General features: G+C 36.3%; 1 protein-coding gene across 1 annotated transcript in view; it reads right to left on the bottom strand.

Moving 5' to 3' along the window:
* Positions 1–24,641, bottom strand: part of LOC113098478 (contactin-associated protein-like 5) — a 48,853-nt gene extending 24,212 nt beyond the window's left edge. The window contains exons 1-9 of the mRNA XM_026263587.1: positions 24,581–24,641; positions 21,077–21,187; positions 19,702–19,895; positions 11,466–11,613; positions 7,919–8,122; positions 7,511–7,695; positions 5,277–5,420; positions 3,535–3,808; positions 1,217–1,360 (exon numbers count right to left, since the gene is read on the bottom strand). Coding sequence (XP_026119372.1) covers positions 1,217–1,360; positions 3,535–3,808; positions 5,277–5,420; positions 7,511–7,695; positions 7,919–8,122; positions 11,466–11,613; positions 19,702–19,895; positions 21,077–21,187; positions 24,581–24,641 — 1,465 coding nt within the window. The remainder of the gene's footprint in view (positions 1–1,216; positions 1,361–3,534; positions 3,809–5,276; positions 5,421–7,510; positions 7,696–7,918; positions 8,123–11,465; positions 11,614–19,701; positions 19,896–21,076; positions 21,188–24,580) is intronic.
* Positions 24,642–25,210: the final 569 nt, after the last annotated feature.

Genomic DNA, 25,210 nt, shown 5'->3' with positions numbered 1-25,210 from the left:
GGGTTAATTCAGGTAGTTATAAAACACATGTAGTTGTTAGTTAACTATTTTTGTGAGCTCATCTAAAGTGAGGACTATTTATGCCTTGTAAAGCTTTTACAAATGAGATTTAAAGGCTGTTAATATTTCTATGTTCTGTATCACTGTGTGGTGTTTGTTTCCGTTTTTTGTTTAGAAGATAACTGAGCCTTTAAATATCCTTTATAAATGCTTTACAAGGCATAACTAGACTCACTTTAGATGAGCTCACATAAATAGTTAACTGACCACTACTAAATGCTTTATAACTACCTGAATTTACTACATTTCTTGTGATCTTATGAATCACTAGCAACTCCTAAATAACTGGTTTGTAAATAATGCTATACTTCATTGAGAAATGATAAATTGATCATGAATAAAGTATGAAAATACAATTATTAAACACATTATAGATATGCTTTTAAATCAAGAATAAAGCATTTATATCTGTATTTATAAACTGCTTATTACTGTCTATTAATGCTTTATAAATTATGAATTATCTGATTACTAATGCTTAATTAATGATTAATAGTGTGCAGTTATTATAAAGTGTTACCCATAAAGGTTATATATAATAACTTATTTGTTATTGTTAACCAAAAGTAAAAGTATGTTAAAAGTAAAAAAAAAAAAGATTTTTTGTTTTAATTGACATAGTAATACCACATAAATATCACATAATAAAAAAAAAAAAACTTAAAATTAACTAGTTTAAATAAAAATATATAAAAAGAAAATGAAAAGAAATAAATTAATTAATAAAATGATGTAATAGAAATATAAAAAAAATGCCAAAAACTAATATACAGTAAGGGGCAAAAGCTCATAACAAGATTACTAAAACCAATTCAAAATATTGATAAACACTATGATTGTATATAAGTACTTTATATTCTTATATGCTGCTTTATATGTTTTGTTTTTAGTTTAATTTAAATGTCACCTTTGTGATCTTTCACACACACGCACATGCACACGCACGCACACACACACACACACACACACACACACACACACACACACACACACACACACACACACACACACACACACACACACACATATTTTTAGTAGCAACTGAACAATAGAATGGCATACTCAAAGTTTTGAATGCAAATAGCTAATCTATTACCCCAACTGTAACTGTAATGATCTTTTTTGTCCTTTCTCAAAATATTTGTTCACAGTATACCTCCAAAGTAGTGTTTGTTTTTGGGTTCCAGGTAGCTCTTCAACTGGATGGTGGATGCGGGCTCACTGTCCAGGGTCATGATGATCTGCAGACCTCTAGCATTGAGACTGACTGAATGCCACAAACCATCATTCACCCTCTGACCTGTCAATCGAAAACGCCATATACTGTTTAATAAAAACTGAGACCATATATGAACATCAAATGCCTTTTAATGCAACATGCAACATTATATGGTCATATGTAACCATATTACAATGTCAAACAAACCACACACATACTGTAAAGTCATCTAAGACAACAATCAATATGTGAACCAACAACTCTCACACAAAACAAAGCCATAATGAAACAGAAAATTCAATATGATTATACAAAAGTGCCAAAAACAAATCTCTTGGCAAAAAACTGCCCCCCTTCCAACCCTGTCCCCAATGTGAAAATTTTCTTTGAGGTTTGATTTAATTAATTCTGGCCATTACATGTGAAGGGCACCCAAGCTGTGTGTGGCCGCCGTGTGTCTACAGTCTCCCATGTGCCAGCCATCTGTTTGTCATTTGAGCTCAAGCGCTTTACTTCTTCTATTCCGGTAATTACAACACTCTCTATTTCAGCCAACACTTCTATGGCGTGAGTTAGACCAAAAACAATTGGTTTCAGGTAGGATGAAACAGCCGCTCTAACACAGACTGGACCTGCACAACAGATGGAGAGCACCCTCCTCCACGTGTCGATTGTTGTCGAACATCAGGTTTCCTCACTAGACTGAAACACACAACTGTCGGTCTCAGACACTAATCTTGTTTAGACCAGCATGTTTCCTTTCATCTATTGTCCAGAATGCTGAACAAAAAATAAAAATGACGTTATTGCCTTTGTGGGTAAGGAGATAAGTTGTAAGTAGTGACTTTTATACAAATGCCTTTGTTTTGCTCAGACATCTCATCGGTGAGAAGAGGACCAGAGAAAAAGCATGCAATCCTGTGCTGTGTAAGTAATAGGAAGTCTTTGCAATGCCAGGCTGGCTGAATTGAAAAAGAGAGGCATTTATACTCCTGATCACTACGTGCACGTAATTGCTGAAACTGAGCAGCATTTCCAATTAGACTCCTTCAAAGCAGTAATTTCAGTGGCTAGAGTGTGTCATGCCTGGATAAAAGTGACAGCTCTACCATTTGATCACAATTGCATTTCTGTGTCACTTGCTGGAGCTTTATACCTTTTACAATTTGCCTGGTGCATGTTAAATTGTTGAGCTATGTAAATGAATGTTAAAAGACTATGCTATATAAATTACATGATTTACCAAACAAAAGTGACTGGGTTTGTTGACTACTACTACTGGTTTTACATACACTAGCATTTAAAGAACAAAGTCTAGTTGTGCAATTATACTCTCCTTACTTGAAAAAATGGGCTGTCTGGGCTCAGCTAGTTTAAACTGGTCTCCCAGTCTGGCTAAGCAGGAGTTTTTTTTTTTTTTCTGAAGTAAAAATACTTCTAAAACCAACCAACAGACCAGCCATCTTATTGCAAGACTAATATAGTAACAGCGTTGGAGAAATTATACAGCAGTGGCAAAAATTTTTTAACAGTTTCAGTTGTTTTTGTTGAGTTTGCCATTACGATACCCATAAAATGAATTATTGCCGGAACTGAATTATTCATTATTAAATGGAATCATGTTTTGGAGACTAAACAGGATCAGTATTTTCAGATCTGTCAGGTGCTCTAATAATTTTGGCCGCCACTTTACATGGAATGAATGGAATAACAAATATAGATATTGCACTGCATGCTAGCTTGCTTAGCTATACTTCTAACCACTGGTTGTGAAATGTAGTTCTCATCTCATCAGTAAAGCCGTTTCTGTGATTAGTTGTAAATCTCCATCACATTGCGTTCAGATGGCGCAGTATTTAATACACAAGCTACACAATATCACATTCATAATCGAATACGCTAATGGACGCGATATTGCGTAACTTGTAAGTGAACTACAGCTCTGTGTATTAAATGCCACTCTGTCTGTAGACACGTGATGGAGATTTATTACTTATCACAGAACCTGCTTCTCTGAAGAGATGCGCATGAAAATCACATGCAATTTATCGTGCAGCCCTGCACTGAAACATGCTTGTGACCATGGCTATGTCTTGGACACTGACCAAAACCAGCAAACTAACTTAAGTGCCTTTAAAATACCTTTTCAGCAGAGTTAGTCCACCAAGAACCCCCAATGCACGTACTTAAACTACATATTTGAGATAAGCTGCATTTAAAGTCAAGCTGTAGAAGAGCAGAAAGCGTCTCCTCACCAGCTGACACTTCTGACATCTTCAGCACTGATGTCTGGTGTGTGAGATGGAGACGCCCACTGCTGATCTGCAAAATCAGATAACGGGGCTCCTGACCAGAGATCAGTGGACTGGACAGCAGCAGGCCATCAGGGTTCCAGGTGCGAAACTGCAGGCGCACCGAAAAGCCCTCCAGGATCTGTGCAGGTGCTGGCAGTGACAGAAAGCTGCTGCTGGAGCTCTGAAATGTGGCGGCCACCAGCTGTGGTTCCGAGCAGGAAAAGGTCACGTTGCCCTGTGAGAGAAGGGAGAACACCAAAGCATCGGTTTACATGGAAGCAGGGAATAACCAAATGGCAATGCAGAATCATTACAATATCTACTGTAGCTGATCAGACACAAGGTAATCAGTAAATTTATGCCAATGTCAGATGTCATTGCTGAGGCCAAAACCATGGTGTTAAAGACAGTAAAATATATATTCACAATATATGTTCACTGCTCACAATATAGAAATAAAAAATTCATTTAAAAATCTAGTTTAAAACATATACTACATTCCTAGAACATCACTACTTCTAATGAAATGTATTCCATTTTTTTTTAAAAAGTTTAATTTTATTAATGACCCTAAAAGTGTATTTTTCTGTAATTATCAAGTAAAAATAAATAAAATGTTGCTTTTCATCTTGAATACATCTTAGAGTACACATCTTAACTAATCATTTGCATTTTTCATGAAATAACGTGAATTATTCATTCAGAAATATCAATGTGTATCATGATATGTATTTCCCTATCTTCCACTGCTCATTCAACTGCGTTTTTACTATTCATATATTCAGCAAAATAAAGTTTTTAAATGTTTTCGTTTTTGTAATTATGCACTTTAAAAATAATTTTAATACAGATATTAGAACATGCTCATCATAGAAAAGGTGCATTTAAGTCATTGTAAATATACAGTTGAAAAACTTCCTAAAAATAAGTGCCAGGTCATTGCTGAAATGTGAAAAATGAGATGCAACTGAGAAAGCTGGAAACACCAGAGATTACGTCAAAGAAAAAAGAGGAAAAGAGAAAACAAGCTGAAGGGTTACAAGAGAATTGGAGAGGTTGAGAGGCAGACAGGCTAAACCCACAAAGGCAGCAGGCGGTCTGGATAAATGTCACCAGCGCAGCTCCATGGAGAGCAACAGAAGCGCAGAGAGCACATCCGCAGGACAGAAGCTCACGTAGGCGTGAAAAGGTTACTGCAGTGTGAGGTGAACACCTCATTGATCCCTGTGCCACAGGGCTGTTCAGACACCAGACTTCTGAACTGAGGCCTCAGCAGACCTTCTCCAACCTGACAGCCCTAAGCTGTGTAACGTGCACATGTGCTTGTATTTTACACAGCTAGATGAATACCAGTCATCCCTCCTTGGAAGTGATGGAGTCGTGGTTGTCTTGTCATTTTGATTTAGGGAAATAGACAGGAGTGCGATGTGATCATTTCTAACAAGCAGCTTTTTAGCGGGAAGAGGGAACGGAGATGTCACAGAAAATCATGATTAGTGAAATTGCTGAGAAAAGAAGCTGGAAATAAGCTAATGTGTGAAACCTTTAAAGATTCCTGCTGATACTGAAGTGGCAGAAGTAATATGTCTGGACTCTAGACATATCAGAATACATACAGCACTACTGAAGCAATACATTTTGATTAAGAGGATCACAACATCACTATTTTAGAACCCATGTCTCATTATAAACCAAACGCTTACCACACTGTATATCTGAGGTTTTCTCCGTTTGGCCAAGTCGATGACGTTCACTCCATTGTAGTAGAGGTTCTCCATGCAACCATGAAAGTTGCGTCGAATGAAGGTTCCTGGTTTACCTGGCAGTGGGATCCCACCAAAGCTTAGCTGTTTTAGAGAATGAATAAAACACATATCTAATTTCAAAACATTTAATCATGGATAAAATATCAAATGTGCTTGCTTTCCATTTCTACCTTTATTCTAAAATGAACAGATGGATTAACACCATTACATTTATTGTACGTATATCCAAAATTTGATATATAAAGAGAAATGTTATATATTTCTCACAGGCTGCCAAAGAATAAACCATTGTCTTGAGACTAGTTTAGAACTCTGCTGTGGTAAACAAAATGCCTGAAGTCTTTGGTATTTTGGGCTGTCTTACATGATTTCCTTCAGGTCATGCCACAACATTTCAGTGGGTTTAAGGTCAGGGCATGACTTGGCTTTTCCAAATATGAAATTTCTTCTAACTCAGTTGTAGATTCTGTGAAGGATCATTGTTATGCTGTTTGAGCCTCTTTCTGTTAAGCGCCATTAATCTCATGTATGGGTAATCTGACATGGTTGTAAAAAATGTATGGATACCGTCCAGAATTAATTTTTCCATCAGTTTCACTGCTGTGCTGCTCAGCTGCGGGGTAGTTTCAAACTGTTTTGAATGTTTAGGATGAGGTTTTCTTTGTTGGAACATTTATTGATTTTTGAATTTTTTTTTTTGTTTTTTTTTGTGGCTAAACTGTTCCATTTCTTACTACAAAGCATATCAGTCCACAATACTCTCTCTAAAAAGACACTGGGAACATCCATTCCAGTGATGTGCCTTTACAGAAGGCACTAGTAAGTTCCTATTCAAAACCAGTAGGATCATAGGAGCTTACGTTTAAAAATAAATATATAACAGAACAAGACGATCAAGTAATTAGGAAGCATGACAAGGCAACTGCAGTGTCCTTGCTGCTGTGGGAAATAAAGGTCAGTCTGTGGCCAGGCGGTCATCGTCTCAGTGGCAGCCAAGCTATGTCATGCCATTCCCGGATCTGGAGGACACCTTGTACTCTCATACTTAGAACAGTGGTGTCTCACATAGGTGAGGTGAACTGCTGCCTTTATAGTGCTATTAACTTCAGGTGCACCTCATCAGCTGTGCTCCAGTTAGCCTTTGACTTCTATTGTACGTCTGGCTCTGGGACAGCCACTGGAGAGCTGGAGAATCTGTGATAAAGGGGAGGCAGATACTCCATCACAGTGGATTTATGAACTCGCAATGTTCCCCTTGATGATCAATAATGTATTTTCTTGTGGTTTTGAAATCTAGCGCCTCATGGGTATTTAAAAATCCGTTTCCTAGGCCCCCTGAAAACCAAAACTGTGTGATGAAAAGAATACTGTAATACATAAAATCTTTTTTTTCCTGTGCTAGTTACATTATTACCTCAAACACCAGATTTTTTTTTTCCTGTTGGTTGGAGCATCTTACCTTTTTTGCTCTCTTCAAAAGGATTAGCAAATTAGTTCAATTACTTATTCAGTTACTTGTTCAAATAATTAATTTTGATTGGACAGTGGGAATTGATTATATTCAATTTCAAATCAAAAATATTCGGGGTAAGTAAGATAAAAAAAATTATAATAATACTATTATTTAGCAAGGATGTATAACATTTATCGAAAGTGACAGAATTCTTTCATAATATTATAAATGTATATTCTATATCAAATAAATACTGTTCTTTTAAATGTTTCATTCATCAAATATTAAAAAATAATAAATAGTGTATGTAACTGTTTTAAATGCTGGCAGAAAAAAAGTTTTTTATGAGCATTAAATCAGCAAATCACAATTTCTGAAGGATCATGTGACACTTTATTTTATTTTATTTTGGTAACACTTTAGTATAGGGTCCAATTCTCACTAATAACTAGTTGCTTATTAGCATGACTATTATTAACATATTGGCTGTTTATTAGTGCTTATAAAGTATGTATAATGCATGACATCCATAATCCTACCCAATACCCTAAACTTAACAACTACCTTATAAACTATTAATAAGCAGCAAATAAGGAGTTAATTGAGGCAAAAGTCATAGTTAATGGTTAGTTAATAGTGAGAATTGGACCCTAAAATAAAGTGTGACCTTTATTTTTTTTACAGACTATTTAAAAGCAGTTAACAATTACAGACTGACCTCATAGTCGACCTCTAGCGAGTCTCCATCACCCTTGGTCCTGAAGTGTTGAGTGTGTCTGTCCAAGGTGAAGTTGACCTGCTTGTTAAAGCGTTCGATCAGAACAGAGTGCCAGTGCAGATCATCCAGGAGACTTCCTAGAGTGACCACCATGCGAGCACTGCTAGATCTCACCCTGCTGTCATCTGCCAATTACAAAAAGTTTCTCATGAGTCATGTGCTACTAACACGGTATATTTTCTTTAGAATATTCATGAACATATTATTTACTAATGCACTCCTATGCATTCCATCAATAGTCTGTTGTCAGTCAATGGTCTCTACTCCAAAGTAACTATGGTTAAATATTGAATACTTGAATACTTCAACCCTTTGAAGTCGCTAGCTTCGCCCAGTACTGTAACTCACCCAGGTTTAGATGCAAGGCCAGCCTGCCACGATGAAGCTCCAGAGTGATATAATCTCCTCGCTGGCCTTCTCCATGCAGTAAAACACCTTCTGCCTGTCGACTCTTAAATCGCAGCGATATAACATCTTTCACCGTGCTCATAGACTTCTGGTTGAATCGGTAGAGCAAAGAGCTTCTGCCATCAAAATCAGCCACATACGATCCTATTGACACATGAGATTTTGTATGAGACACCCACTGAAAATATTTACATTTCACTCAAAATGTAAATAACATAACAGTATGTAAAACAATGGATTAATTAAAGAGTCATTTCACATTAAATGTTATTGTAACAAAAATCAAGATGAAAATGAGATTGCCTAAAATTTTAAAGCTGTGGTTATATATAATAGTCATCATATATCAGGCAATTTTGAAGTTAAAAAGATAAACTGGACATTATACACAAAATGAATGAGGATACCACACTATTAGATTTTTACAACAACAAAAATACAATACAACAAACTTGAATACAGCAAACTAACGCAGGATATGTATTCTAAAATTGGCTCAAAATACCATACATGTTTGATACATATAATAGACAGAATCATAGTCTAAAGCAAAAATCTGTGCCCATCACACACTTCACAGTTTCCTGAGAAATCTGTCAACTCTGATAAAAAAAAAAACACAGACTCTCAGCGACTAGTCTCGACTTGTCCAGACTGCAAATTGGTGCAAAAATCCATCTAGAAGTTGTGTAGCATATTTCAGCTTTCAACTGGAGTGCTAATTGAGCTACTTAGATAATGTGAGGCTATCATAAAATGACGATCATCTCTGAAGATATTAGTACAGTTCTTAAAGGAGAACCTTTTTCTATTGAGGGTTTAATCGAACAAGTTAATGGGGCTCAACGGCTCGCAGCACAGATGATGAACTCAGCGAATCAAGCGTTTCACTAATGTTTAAATCTAGTGTCTGAATGACATTACACCGTGAAATCAGCTGCTGCCCAAAACTCAGTTCTGTATTAGATACTGGAAAACAGAAGTGTTGGTAATTTTCACATGATTAATTCAGTCAAATAAAAAAATAAAGGGTCTAATTTTTTTAAAGGTCCAATTCTCACTATTAACAAACCATTAACTACAACTTCTGCCTCAGTAAACTCCTAATTTGTTTCTTATAATAGTTAGTAGGGTTGTTAAATTTAGGTAATGGGTAGAATTAGGGATGTAGAATACAATCATGTGCCTTATGAGTACTAATAAACAGCCTATATGTTAATGATAGGCATGCTAATAAGCAGCTAGCTACTAGCGAGAATCTGTGAAGTATAAAGGTTACAAGCTCTTTTCTGGAGGTTCAGCTTCCTAAAGTAAAAGAGAAGAATTCACATTTCTCCTTTTACAAGACTCAAAAAGTTAATGAAGTTTGTCTTTAGATGGTCAAAATTTGGCTTTTGACCTGAAAGCGTCTACTTTATCCCAATTCCCAATTACCCACTTGAGCAATGCAGCCAATGCGAACCAGTGTCCCAAGGCTTAGTTTAATCATTTTTCTTTGTCCATGAAAACAGCCTAAATATTCTTAGGATCAGAACACAACATCTCATGCAAGTAAGAACAGATGTTTTGCAGAAATCTTTTTATCAGTGCTCCAGTTCATTACTGTATAATGGCACTCACAATGATGTAAAACCCTACAGCCTACAGAAAAATGAACGACAAAATGAATTAAAAAAACAGATAGAAAATGAATGCCTCCTTTTTCGGATTAGTGAAGCAAAGCAGAAGAGCCCGCATATACTCCAGCATTGAATATAATGACCTATTTCTGATAATAATAAGCAACTGCTCCATTTGGTCAAATAAGGATACTGTGAGCTATGAGGGACGTGGTCTGGGCACAGCAATCCTGCCGCCGTGATAATGACACTTATCTAGTATTGCACCATTCTCAGGTTCAGCTTGAGTTCACAACTGTCACAGCAGTTGGCTGATTAGCATTAGTATTTTGCCTATTATGTGATATGCAGCTCATGTTAATCTGAGCTGTTAGGTGCAATCACTGCACTACCAGTGAGCACTAGCCGTCAAATCATGTATAATTAAAAGATCATTTATGCTCTTCTTTCAAGGTTATACTCAGCACTCAAGATCTAGTGTATATTGGCCTCTATGGTTCAGATTTGTCATGGGATTTGCATGTGAATTCTTTAAGTGTCTGTGGTTGATTAGCACAGACAGCTGAACTGAGACTCTTCATGCAGCATTTATCAGCAAAGCACACATTAATTTGAGTTTAATACATGGATCATGCCACAGAATAATGAAGGCTTTTTATAAATGCCTGTGTAATTCAACAATTGATCCATTTTAAGGATCTCGGTATCATTAAAGGGACATCTTTTTTATTTATCTAGCTAAAACAGACTGATAAGTGTCTGATATTTGGACGTCTTTGTTCAGTTTTCGAAAAGTATCATCAAAGAAAGAGAAATAATGACCTTCATTTAAAGGAAAACGTTGTGAAACTGCCGCTGTCATGCAATGAATTATCTGTGTCACCTTAATTCAGCACCTGGAAAAAATACTGTGTGACTAGAAAAGGACAAAGGACAGAGGGCATGTGAAGATCTGCAGCAAGAATTATGGGTAATGTTATCACCTTATAGAATGTGTCACACCTGTTTTATTGTCCCGTTACCAAGAAATGTGCTGTGTGAACTGCTATCGGATCTAGGATGCTTCAGTAATCCTTCTTATGCAACTCTTTTCTTTTCTTTTTACAGCTCTCATGGAATGATAGAATATATTAACTGGATCATATGGAAATCTGCACTGTAAAAAGGATTTTTCAAACGTAAAAATAAAACATAGATGATCAAACTTTATTTTAAGGTCTCACTATTAACTAACTATTACCTTTTCCCTCAATAAACTCTTAGTTACTGCTTATTAACAGTTAATAAGGTAGTTGTTGAGTTTAGGTATTGGGTAGCTTAAGGTAAAGTATGGTCATGCAGATTAAGGTTTTAATATGTGACCCTGGACCAAAAAAAGTGTCAGTTTTTTTTATTTAAATTATTTTAAAAATGTATTCATCTGAAAGCTGAATCTTTACTTAATATCCTAATGATTTTTTTCATGAAAGAAAAATAGATAATTTCGACCCATACAATGTTTTTTTTTTTGGCTATTGCTTAAAATATTCCCCAGTGACTGACTGGTTTTGCGGTCCAGGGTCACATTATGTGCTTTATAAGTGTTAATACACAACCAATATGCTAGTAATACGCATGCTAATAAGCAACTAGTTAATAGTGAGAATAAGTCTCTATACTAAAGTGTTACCAAATTTACTAGCAATTTCAAAGTGAAAATCCACACCCCCTTTTTTGTGTACATCTGAACTCCAACTGTAAGGCTAAATCACAGAAATACTGCTTATCACAAAAAATAAATGCAAGACATGTAACTGTTATGTCTCAGAAAGTAAAAAGCCTGCTAGTAATTTGTATTATTGCTTTAAACATTAAATACTCTGACTTACGGTAAGCACAGCCGTACACAGCCACCCTGAGGCCCACCCGACCACTGGGGCTCCACTCCAGAGGAACGAAGCGGAGGAACCGGGTTCTGATAGACTGGCTGAGTTTGTGGTGGACCACACTGTCTGGATTCACATTACCCACGATCCTCTGTCAACAGACAAAAGTTTTTAATTTTCATCAGTATGGTACAGTATACTTTGTTGTCCCAATAGTTTTCTGAAGCATTAGAGGCAGAAATATGTTTTTGTGTGTGTGTGTGTCTGTCTGTGTGTGTGAGTATAAGATACAGTATTTCAGGTCATATGTGATTAATAAAGGTAATAGTGCTAATTAGTATAAAAATAATGCTTTTTAAAACTAAAAAAAAAAAAAAAACATTTTTAATTATCAGTCCATTTATTTTTCATTTTGATTCTTACTAGAGAAAAAAAAAAACACAAAACAGGGGTTTAAAACAAACAAACAACAAAAATAAAATGTCCTGTTTTATTCCATATTATTGGAAATGGCCTTATAATATTTTATGACATGCTGGTTTATCAGAAATGTTCCACAGACTAAATGCTATTTATAAATACGCCAACCTAGTTGAATGCAAAGAACAGTATTTGTTTTGAAGGTCGCAACAGTTTATGTAAATGTCAACTCTTTTTCATCTGCTAGCACTCATAATTTGACAGTAATTTGCGTCTGAGTCACTTCACAGTTGAGACTTGCATGGAACATGAGAAGCGATGACCGAAACACCACATGGTTATGGATGAATCACAAAAAGAAAACGTCAACTTTTTCAAAGACAGAATATTCCATGTCCCTTTGAGATAAATAACATCAACATTATCATCACCTCCCCTGGTGAGCCACTCGCAGCCCACAAATGCTGTTATGATGCAAGCAAAAACAACATGACATTAGTGACTTTCAAGGCCCTGTTTTGTTTTGCTTGCAGACACACTTGGAAGAAGAAATACTGTGCTAGCCAAAAGTATTAAGGATAGCACATTTGTAGATAAGCAAGCTCAGTGCATTGGAGTTAGTGGAAGATCTGCTTTAAAGATTCCATTCTTAAAGGAACAGTCCAGCCAAAAATGAAAATTCTGTCTTTATGACTTTCTTCTGTGCACACAAATATATTTTGAAGAACATTTCATCTATTTTGTAGTTGCTTCCATTGTAAAATGCATTTTTGTAAAATGCAATGCTTTTCAAAAATGATCAAAATGTTCATTTTGTGACTTATACTCAAAAAAGTTGTTTTAATCACATTTATGCATTTTAAATCTTTTTTTTTTTTGCCACTGATAATAATTATTTTCAAAAATATATATTTTATATTTTTTCTCCTTTTCTAAAGAGGTTTAGGTGTTTTTTTCCATTGTTAAACACATCAATATCAACATGAGCACATTTGTCATTACATCACCAACACTCTCTTTTGAGCACTCAGTGACGACTACATCCTGTCCCTGACTGCTTCTTCCTCTCTCTTTTTCCTCCTCTGAGATTGAAAAAAAGAAAACAACAAAACATACATCCAATTACCTATCCGCTCACCTCAGCCTAAGGGCACAGCGGAGCTCCCATCGGATCCGGGGAGATGCCCCGGTTACAGGCTGCCCACGTAAACAGCTCCTCTCTACACTTCATTAACTCTATTCCTGTATCGACTCCTGCTAGACCTCCTCCTCCTTCATTAAAGCCCCCATGCACTGCTGGCGTTATCATGGACTCTCCATGGACCGTTTCATCAGCCCTGTTACGTCTGCAACTCTTACATCCTCCTGTGATTCACCAATCCTCGCTTCCCTGAAACCAGTGTGATTTCACATCAGAAAGAAGAACCAACACAAGATGAGCTCAACTGGGGTGGGTTTTGTATTTGTTATCTGACAGGAAAATGCTTGTCGGTGCTTGCTATGTCTCTAATAAAAGACCGGAGACAGTTCATTCAAATAGCAAACCAGGGTTATTACAGTATTGTTAAAAGAAAATAAATAAAAAAATGTAGATGAAAAACTTAAAGTAAATGAAAATTAACATTTTTACTTTGCTCTTTTAGCAATTTATATATATATATATACTATATATATAATATACTATTATATATATAATAGTTCTAAAATCAATGTTTTACAACTTTTTATCAACTGAAAGCAGTTTCTGAGCTGCCCAAGTGTTGAATAGAGCTTCCACTGACCTACACTAAGCATAGATAACATTCTGTCCCCAGAGAAGCAAGGGCCTGTGAGTGTCAGAAATAGACAGCACCTCAGGGCCTCTGTGACCATGTTTAAACGAGAACTAAGACAGCAAAACTGTCCCCAGACAATAGACAAGGAGTCTCTTCCTTCCTTCCCTCTCTCTCTCTGTCTCCAATGTGCATTGCCTGCACTAGGAAACATCATAAATGATTAATTTACAGTCGTTCGGTGAAGCAGAAAAAGGATAAAATATATAAAGCATCCGAAGGCATGGCAAGTTACAATTTCATCACTGTCTGAGAGCTGTAGGGCTGTTGCTAGCATGTGTACTGTGAGCCAAGTGAGAACACATGGACAATCTGATTTTTAGCACACTTCTTCAGCGATTCTGCTTTTGGCCCGCTATGGCTGAACGAGTCACAGACTTTAACATCAATTATACTTTATGGGACCCAAATGGGCTGCCAGGTTCATGCTTTAAGCGAGCTAATCTAACGAAACCTTGGGCCCTCCTATCGATTGCCTACGGGGCTGCTCAAGCCTCCATGTAATGTGAGACCTCAGAGGTATGGATGAGAGATGGAGGCAGAGAAATAGGGACATAGAAAGAAATGAGTTGATTTAGCTACCCATTGTCAATGACATATGAATAAAGATGAACTGAAAAGCAAAAATGACTTTTATTTAGGGCTGTCACTCAACTAAAAATAAAATCTAAATAATTGAATAAAATGCTGATTAATTAAACAAATTTTCACTATTATTAGCATATCTTTGCTGAGAAAGGTCTGAAATTATGAAAATAAGACATTATTTTATTGCTGCATACAAAAGCATTGAGCAAATATTACAAGCGACTTTAAAAGTTAGTATATTGTTTGTATTACAGAATTTACACATGGACTTTTTTTATAAATATAATGCCCTTGCTTATAAGAATAGCTTATAAAAGAATAGTTCAATAGTTTGTTTTATGCAGCTTTTGATATTTCAGTGCAATGGAACTAACAAGTTCAAAAGCAGAACTGTGTCAATAATAAAAGCTTAATGAGTTCAAAGACGTCATAGTCTTCCACTTTTGAACCTTCTAGTTATTCAAGCACAACAACAGTTTTGCTGTCGTAAGGTGAAACCTTTGTGGTATTGATCCTATGATTTGCTTGAAAGTACTGCCAGGATTTCACAAAGTCTGCCCTCTTGAGCAGAGTACATCCTTTAAAAAATAAAGAAAGAAATCCTGTGTTATCAGTGTTATCAGTTTAAAAAAAGGTTGTTGTGTGTCCCTCCAGATTAAGGACTGTTTTACTACATATTATGTTCAAAAATTCACATAAATAAAAATAACTAACTAATAATAATAACTAGAACTTGGACATTAAGCGCCAGTTTTACTAACAGCTTACGCAAGCGCAAACCATCTTTTGGCGTGAAAATAGTACTGTCAGGATTTACTAAAGACGCGCAGTGAAGAATCGGTTCTGAAAAGCGTGGACAGTTATTTTTACACCTGACCTTATTAAATATGCATTTGTAAGAGTTTCCCTTTCAGATGCACAATTTATTGGAGGAGATTATTCAAATGAATTATACATCGTGATTTACTAACATCAAATTACTTGTCTGCGCCATTATTTAACGGCCCAAAAAAGCATGTCTTAAAAATGTTTGCGCTTGATATGGCTGCAATTGTTGTTGCTAGGGAGGCATCACATAGAGGGAGAGATTTTTTCCACATTTATTTGGAATGCTAGAAGAACATGTTATATGAACATATTTTGCCGTGCTATTTTTAATTTGCTTCAGGAAATGAACTTGGAACTCTCAACCAGGAGTCAAACAAAACCAGGTCTATCAGAACTTCCAGCAACCCTTTATTTTTTTGGCCTCCAGTTCTTTTCAGTGTACTGTGGCTTCTTTATTTCTTTATTTTTTTATTTGCGACTACACTAATTTGTGCTGCGCTTGGTAGGCTATATTGTGTTGGTTAATGTGTAAATGAGATGTTGCATCTGTGTTCTTTAATTTGCACAGTGTTAGTAAATCACCCACAGAAATTTCCACACTCATCTGCACAGTTTTGAAATTGCCCTCTCGCACTAATTTGCCCTGTTTAGTAAAACTGGCCCTATGATTATAACATTTGATTGTTGTGACATTTCATTCGAAGCAATGAGGAAAGCCATATTGCTTTCACAATAGTTCAAAATGTATGTGTGGTAAAAATAGGTTCAGTGCTAACATTTAACTTACACCTACTTCAGCTAGGCTCCATATTAACACGTTACAGTATTCACATTGCTCCATTCATGCTCACGGTGTGAATACTGTAATGTGTTAATATGACCACCAAAATAAAAACATTGTGTTTGGTGTGAAGCAGCCTTTATACATTCATGGTGAGAATGCAAGCTTGACATTTCTTATGTTAGACAAAAAGGGAGAAAATAAAGGGAAAAGAGAACAAAAGAAAAAGGGACAAAGAAAAAAAAGAAGAAATGTTGTGAAAAAAGAGAAAGGGAAAGAAAAAGGAAAAAGAAAAAAGACAGAGCTGCTTGAAAGCAAAATGATCAGTCATAGAGGGGTAACCTGGATGTCATGACTACATAACAGTCCGTTTTAACATCTGTCATGTTGTTAACATTTTCCGGTTTGATCCCCGTGTTTCTAGAGATCAGATCCTCCCTGTTATCTGGCTACCCTTCTCACATCCCAGAGACACTAGCACACTTCTCTCACACACAGACTATATCTGAAAAGAAAATGACAAAGGACGGCATGAACACAGCTCAACAGCTCGAAGCCCCACAGGCTATAAGACGAAAGAAATGACCGTGGTGAGGCCCCCACAAAGCTTCGGCAGTCAGCAATTTTCCGTCAACGTAGGCGAATCCAGGAGATGACCGCAATACAAGATGAAGACAAAGAATGAAATGTGTCAGGGAAACTCCAGCAAGATACATGTCAACAGCTATTTCAGCTTTTGAAGCGCTAGTCTGTCTTCAATTCACCAGGGCCACAATATTAAGACGTTACGTGACATGAGCTGAACGGATCTCAAACTTTTAACCAAAAATCAGCAGCATAAAATTCACTGTTACTTGCTGGTTGTCAATTAAAAATAATAAATGTTTTTTTTTTTTTAACATGCTTGCTTCTTCCTCTCTATTTCCTCTGTCTCACAGCACCATTACACATCAACACACTCAGCAACAGCAGCAGTGCAGACTGGAGAGAGCAATTATCTGCCACTTTGGGAAGCCCATTCACACCTTCCTACAGGAAGACCTTCTCTGACATACTGCGGAGGCAAACAAGCTCTGCGGCTGGACTGTCCTCTTTGGCCAAAACATTTGCCAGCTTTCCTCAGCAGATACAGATGCAACACTCATTAAAACAAAGCACCCTCTTGACAACAAATTGAGAGTGTTTTTCGGCTTATTCTTTATTATTGACAAGCCATTCTTTTCATTTAGCAGACACCTTCTTTTCCAAACCTTTTCATCTTAACACTGTGAACGTGACACTCTTGTGAAGCAGGGAGGCCGTCTAATACTCTTTTATTTTTTACTGTTGGCTTGTCTTAGCTTGAAAAGAAGTTAGTCAGTAGAGAAAGAAAGAAAAAGCAGAGGATTCAGACATGCAGTTTTACGTTTACATTATATTTATAGATTTTATCCAAAGCGGCTTACATTGCATTTCAAATATGCATTCAAGAATGCTAATACAGGAGCGCAGCGGATCTGAAGACTGAAAACATTTGTTCGCTCTGTCTTTAAATGTTGCCTAATGTACCATCTTTGCATAATAGGTTTTCACAATAATGCCAAAAACTATGGGAATATTATGTCATCACACTTGAGAAAAAAATGAAGCTGAGGCAGCTGGAATATCAAACATATACTGTTCAAAAGTTCAGAGTCTTTTTTTGTGGTTTTAAAAGAAGTCTCTTCTTCTAAAATGGCACTGGTGTTGCATATGTTTGATCTAAAATATACTATAACACTGTTTATACCATTTTGAAATAATAGCAAAGCTATTTTCAAATAATAGCATAATATTATTATCTGAAATAATAGCAAAGCTTTTCAGCAGCCATTACAGAATTCATAAAATGCTAATAAGCTGCTAAAGAAACATTTCCTACTATTATTAATGTTGACATCTGTTGCGCTGCTTAAAATTTTTTGTGGATACTGTGATACTGTTTTTTGATGAATAGAAAGTTCAAAAGAAGAGCATTTATTTAATTTGGTTTGAAAATATGTCGATTTTACTTAATATATAAGATTGAAACCTAATAATTAATGCTGGTGTTGCAATTCACTACTACAAGGATGTCTAAACATAAATAATCTTAATTACAATTGTTCAAAATGTCTGTATATTTTCCAATACCTCGCATGGGAATATATATGACATTTATATTACATTGTGGGAATTTCTTTTCTATGATGAATCGATGTATCCTTATGTAAAAGGGCAAGGATCGATCTTCTAAACCTGGTGAAAGACACTTTCTTGTAAACAGAATATAAATAAATCCAATCGACTGGTACCTAGTAGAAGCATTTATAAACAGATTACTAAATCAATCCTTTATGCATTGCAGCACAGCATGAATGACAGTGAATATAAACCATTTCTTATTGTATATCGTGTCAAACATTCAGAGCTTTATAATGAGCCTATTGTGTATCAAATACAAGTGCTGGTGGAATATTAATAAAACTGAGAGACTCCTGACATTATTCATGTTCAAAAAGAAAAAAGAAAAACTATGAGTTCAACTAAACCAAGCAAATCAGACCTGAAAAATGCAGAGATTATTACCGCATCGCTTCACACTGCTGAACGTGTTACCTTTACACTTCTGATCAACTTTATTCTACATTTCCACCACATTACAAGCTAATTACATCTTACTCAACTGTAATGTTCTCCTTTCATTAAACACACTTTGAAAATGTCATTATATCTTTAATAAAGCGGCGGTCTCATCGCTTGAATATAATTACAAAGCAGTGATATGGGATGATGAAAATTCCGTCATTTGCACACATTATAAGTGTAGAGGCCAAGCCTGAGGACAAAGACAATATAATGCGTTGGTGGCTCAGCATCAAGCTCTCTTCAAACACCTGCGATGATTGAGAGGCTGTGGCAGGTGCAACATCATTAGAACGATCTATTTCAGGAATCTCAGGAACTGCTAGCAGCAATTTGTATATTAGTAACTGAATTTAGAGTTCGGTTAATGGGATCAGAACTTTTCAGCGCATGGAAATAAGCTGCACTAAAGATGTTGAAAACAAGACAATCATTTTCCCCTGCAGCGGCATAGTCGAGGCGTAATCAATTAAATCAGTAAATATTCAGCCACAAAAGAAGACTGTCAAAAGGATAATTACCTTACAGTACTTTCATATGCTCTTTGGAAATTGAATCCAAACAGGGCGATCAGAACTCCGACACAAAGCAAAAGGCTCTTGTATCACCCCTAAAGGGGTTTATTTTGAACTAATGATGGGTGAATGTACTTTATCCCACTTATTACTTTCCAAATAAATAAATAAATTGACATGAAATACTGATTTGAGCTGAAATGACCCAATTATGCGAGAAGAAAGAGAATGCAGAATGATACCATAAGCATTTAAATAGCACATTGTAGGAAATTGGTTGTCAGGAACAATGGTGAAATATACAGTTTAACGATCATTGCACAAAAAATATTCACCGGCAGAATGCCATGACTAACCAATCAGAATTGAGCATTCCAGTGCACCAACCGTTAAACTGTATAATTTTTTCCATTGCCCCAGACAATCGATTTTCTGTCACTGGTTTGCTGTATCTCATAACACTCTACAGTCTATTTCCGCTCACATAATACAATAATTTAGACTAAAACCAATATTTCATTTGCATTTCTTTATTTATAAGATAAGCAGCCATGTAATGATTGGGATAATGCACAGACAATTATTTTTTCAAAATGAGCCGAGTGAAATGGTACCAAAATACGCACACCTACCCCAACATTGTCCTCCAACATGTACTGCTTCCACATCCGTCCAGTGTCACTATACAGGAGCATGTAGGCGCTGACCCAATCCATGCTGCCGTGACGGCCTTGTGTGGCCACCGCTGTCACCTCCATGCGGTCCTGGAGGTCAACTTGTAGCCAGGGCGACCTGTCCGTTGACTCTGGGCTCCAGCCACCTCCTCCTAGAGAACCCATAAGACCTCTGTCAACGTTTATCAAAATATTATTCGATTCTGAGTGCCATACAATGTCCTTGCTGAAAAGCAAGATGTATGGGAGAAGAAATTGGCTCTGGCTTTTATTCGCAGAACTATACGAAACTATCAAAACTGCATTTTAATTTGGCTTTCAGTTGGTTTTGCATTCAGAGGGTGAGCTGCTGTCAATCAGTAGACAGCTTCCATTCCAAAACAAGCCAAGAAGCATCGACCTATTGACCTTACTTAACATGTACAGCGTTCACTTTGGATCAGAGAGGGCTGCCAGCACATGTGCTCCATATAAAGATGCGTTTCTGCCTCCACAATCCTCAAGCTCACTGTATGGAGAAATTGGTCTGACTCAGGCAGAGAGGTTCATTACTCAAGCACTGCGGACACCACGGGAGCAGATCAGAGCAGAATTTTAAACTGGGGACCTCTGACTTGAAAGAAGCAGCATTTACACAGACCCCCTGGAGAGAGGAATCATTTAGTTTGTTACAGATGCAGGCGGTAGAGGTTGGTCACATCTATAAATAACTCATGCACAGATAGGGCAAGAGTGAAAGTTCAATAATGTCTCAAACATGCAATTTTCTGGAGATATGGTTTTCTTTCTTGTCATTTTGTGCATGAATTAAATTCACATGAATGCAGTAAATATTTAATGATTTGAATCTTGTAAGTTTATCTTTGCCCCATGATTTATTTATATGGTTTTAAACAAAACGTTTAGACACAGGGTTTATATTGATGATTATGCATTATTATGAAAATAATCTTGATGCATTACCTTGATAATATTGGATAAAAAATTATTAAAAGATGAAATATAGTTTAATTGCATATAATATTGTATAACAGTTATATATATAAATGTAAAACATCAACATGCATGCTACTGTGAAAGAGTTATGTTTCTTTTATGATTTTTAAATAAGTCTTTTATTCTCACCAACATTTTTATATCAAAGAATGATTATCCCCAAATGCATTAATAAATAGTGAGTATACCACTTACACTAAAGGCAAGGAATGGTTCCTGTACTCAAAGGTTCTTAAAAAAACACTAAGAAGGCTTTAATTTCCCAAGCGTAATTTACATTGTCTTCTTAATTGACACATATGAGTGAATTAACATGCAAATGAGAACTTAAACTTACCATCTTTTTTGTTTAATTTGGCAAAGTACGCAGCCCAACTGTCGGAGAAATGTGAAGAACTCTGAAAGGAGGCTGCAGGCAGAAGAGATGCCAGAGATCCATCACAGCTGTCTGGATAACACAACAAATATAAAACAGACACATATTAGTTCATGTGAAAATAAACCCCTCTACTTACAGATTTTCTTCAGACGAATCCTTTTCCGTTCAGATAATCTTCCATCAGACAGGTGAGATGGATCACTTCACAAATACTGATACTTTCAAATAATCAGATCGTGGAACTGTGTGCCAAATCCATCTTTATGCACCCCTTTTGTTCATATCCAATGCAACATTTTGAGAGTTTTAATAATTAAGTGTACTTTCTCCTTAATAAATTCAGAAATTGCAACATCGCAAACCTGTAGATTTGAAGGACAACCTGAAAAAATACAAATAAAAAATCAACAGATCCATGCTGAAATTATTAATTAAACAAATGCACACATAAAGGCTTGACATTGACACGTTTTAGAGCTTGTATAATCTTTGTAATTATGTAAAAAAAAAGATGGCTTCATGGTCAGAAGCTTAAAAATGAGACGGAGAGAAAAACAGGTTTCTGGGTCAAGAAAGCAACTGCTGAAGGTTATCTCTATGGTAACTGCAAAATATACCTCTGTTCTTTGGTAAAAGTGTCATAATTAGGGTTAAAACTCAATAGGGGTCTTGACTTTACTGTTTGAAGGAAAAGGTTATGTGCTATATTATTATGTAAAGTTCACAGATGAGACAATAAATCACCTATTTATATACTGTGAAACAAATTCTATTTTACACAATTCATCACAAATACACATTAATCTAGAAATTTCCCCAAAACATTTAGTAAAAAATCTTACCCATAAAAGTCCACTTTAAATAAAATTTGTCGCTGTTTGTCCCACATGAAGTGTCCTCAATAAGACCTCCAATAGCTTCAGGGCATAATTACTTTAAAACCTACTATTAAACACCACATGCACCATTCTGAGCTAAAGACAACCGCATGTTTTAAATCAGTGAGTTTAAATCTGAATGAATTGAATTAGCATGTCGCCAAAATCTTCTTGAACCTTCTCTTGGGTGTCTGCTAGAGATGCTCAGTTTTCATTACAGCTCCCTAAAAGATGTGAATTACTTTGCATTGCAAGCAAAGGCCTTGAGGCAGGAAGAAAGAGATATGAAAGGGTAAGTGAATATCAATAATTACACATGGGATATCTCGGTCAGCTCCCTACCAGTGTTACATTCCACAAAGACATTTCCATTTAAAAAAAAATTCTGACGTACTTTATGCTTGCCGTCCAATGTTACAAGCCAGAGTCAAAAGCTTAAAAGGGCACTTAAATAAATTGATAGTTATGAACATCAAAAAATTATAGTCATCAGTTGTTGTAAGTTCATAGGGGCTGATCTATATATTCTGTATTTGAATGATATGACAAATTTCCATCACAGAAAGCATTCAAGACAAATGCTGCATGCTCCAGATAACCCCTCCTTTTAAATTTAGTTGACATATGTTCAGCTATTAGCCTCCTGCTAAGCGCTAACCACTTCTGACCTTCATACATATGTGAAGTCACTGCAGTGTCTGAATCTTTTTGTCATCATTTTAAATTCAAGCTCTCTTGACCTTTGCAGGTTCGCAGTGATGAGACCAACAAAAGATGACAACAAAACCACTTTCATGAAGGCTGCCATGAAACGTTAATTAGGAAATTCATAATTAGACCCTTCAAATCAGAATTTGCATGAATTCCTCAGATGAAAGTAATGAACGTTTTTGAGTAAATTTGCCAGATGATGCTGGCACGACACTGACATTTAACAGGAGAAAAATTAATCTGGCATTTATTAGAAATATAGCTATTATAATATCTGTACACAGGAAGCAATAAAGGTGCATTCAGTTATAATTTGGTGCTATTTAAAAAGGTTTGACACATTAAGAAATAATGTTTTCTATTGTGATGAGTGATCGGAATGGTGTACACTCACATGAGAAAGACTTATAACAGTTTTCTATAGGAAGTGTTTTAATTTTGTATGGTACAGGTCACCCCGCTCGATGTGTTTCGCCATGTTAAAATGCAGTGAGCTGTTGTGTTTGACGAAACATCAGAGAAAATCTTCACACCTCTGCTCTTAACTGTATTGTAGTATACTTAAAAACTGTGGTTGCAGATAATATATTAATGAAATAAACAGCCACTTAAGTGTACCTGAAGAGAATAAACACTCCCAATACACTTTTTTTAAAAGCCAAATGAAAACTTTAACTTACTTCAAATGTACTTAAATAACTTTAAATGTAATTAGTAATCTTTTGTTATGCTTTAAAGAAGCACTTATATTCAAGGTGTTTTTACTTAATTCCACTTATATTATTTCTATAATATGTACTCTTTTTAAAAGTATGCGTAAAGGGTTTACTCAAAATGAAAATTCTGTCATTAATTCTGTCATCACTCACACTCGTGTTGTTGTACATTTTCAGAACACAAATTAAGATATTTTTAATGAAATTCGACAGCAACGCAACTGAAATGTTCCAAGGCCCAGAAATATAGTAAGGGTATAGTAAGTTAAAATTGTCCAGGTGACATCAGTTGAATAACAATAATTTTACAAACCTACAAGGATACTTTTGTGTGTGCAAAGAAAGTTACTTTTTTAATCAAAAATTCTTCTCCTTCACGTCCCCATCCACCACCATTCTTGAGAGAACCATGATGCATGCATATGCATTCTTCTGCTTGTAAACAATGCGCAGCATGTTCAACATGTTTTACGTCAACAGCAACACATGCATGAGTCAAATTGTTGGTCAGTCAACTATAAAAAGATCCTCTGAGTAATTAATGAAAATAAAAAATTTGGGTGCAATATCCCTTTAAATCGTAGGCCTACTTCTTTTTCCATAGGGTCTGCAGATACAGTGGTGTTTGTGTCATTTGATGATGCAAAGAACAAAAAATGAATCAATGGAACACACTTAATCTAATGCTTTACCAGAGGAGACTATACCAGAATCAGTACCTGTATGACCGAAGAAGTCAAAGGTTAAAAGCCAGAAGACCGACAGAGACAAAAATGGGTGTTAACATTGATATGGCAAAAAACAAAATGAAACGATTTGATGGCAAAAAAATCCTGTGTAGTAATGCCAAAGTTGCTTCTTTTTTTACCTGACATGTAAGGGGATTCATTAACGTGCTGAGAGCGCCCTCCAAAACTCACTAGTATCAGAATCATTTACATAAAACTCAGAGACCCTCGTGCTGATCCATGTCGATCTGGAATCTACTGATGAAAGCAAAAGAATCAAAAGTGCACAAACTTACGAGATCTTTCAGAAAAAGCCTGTGGCAGCGCCAGCTCTCCCTGTGTGCTCGTTGAGCTGCGTTTAGGATTACTGTGCCTCCAGCGTGGAGTGGCAGATTACGAGTACAGTGATCTGAGCATGTCAGCACTCACAGGCCACTGATCCGCGTAAGGCTGGGGAGCGGATCTGCTTGGACTCCGACTCTCTCCCCATTGTTCCACGTCTCCACGCCAGTGCACAGCAAGAAACTCTAATCTGCTGTAGAGCAAGCGAGGACACAGTGAAAACTGGCCGCCAAGCGATTACAATAATCACTGCATTCCAGCCATCTGCGAGTTGAGAATTTAGGGAATTTAGGGAACCCATTCGGTTTTAACGGTGTCCACGACAGGCTGGAGGGAGCTGAACAATGTTTCCAGCTCAATGAAGAAACAGGGGTTGAGTGCAGATGAGGTAAAATATCATTCCATATATTGCTGCAAAAACCCTGTGCGTGACCTGACTTGACTGCACTCATATCATGTATGTGAACAGATGCCTGTAATACCGATTTAACAGCCAAATGAAGAGGATCAAGCTGTTTTCATACATCTGAGTGTCTTATTCTCCTGGTGTGTCTATTACATATCAGCCGTAATACATCAGAGCTCCTCAGGGATTATGCTGATCACACTGTCACACGCTCTAACAGCACCATTCAAGCCCTTTATGATTTAACCCATTCATTCTTCCTGACTATGATCTCTATCCCTCTCATTTCTATCTACATCATAATTAAAAGG

This window comes from Carassius auratus, unplaced genomic scaffold, assembly GCF_003368295.1.
Source record: "Carassius auratus strain Wakin unplaced genomic scaffold, ASM336829v1 scaf_tig00216569, whole genome shotgun sequence".
Classification (NCBI taxonomy): Eukaryota; Metazoa; Chordata; class Actinopteri; order Cypriniformes; family Cyprinidae; genus Carassius; species Carassius auratus.
The sequence above is the reverse complement of the archived record's forward strand: the minus strand, read 5'-3'. Positions and strand labels throughout refer to the sequence as shown.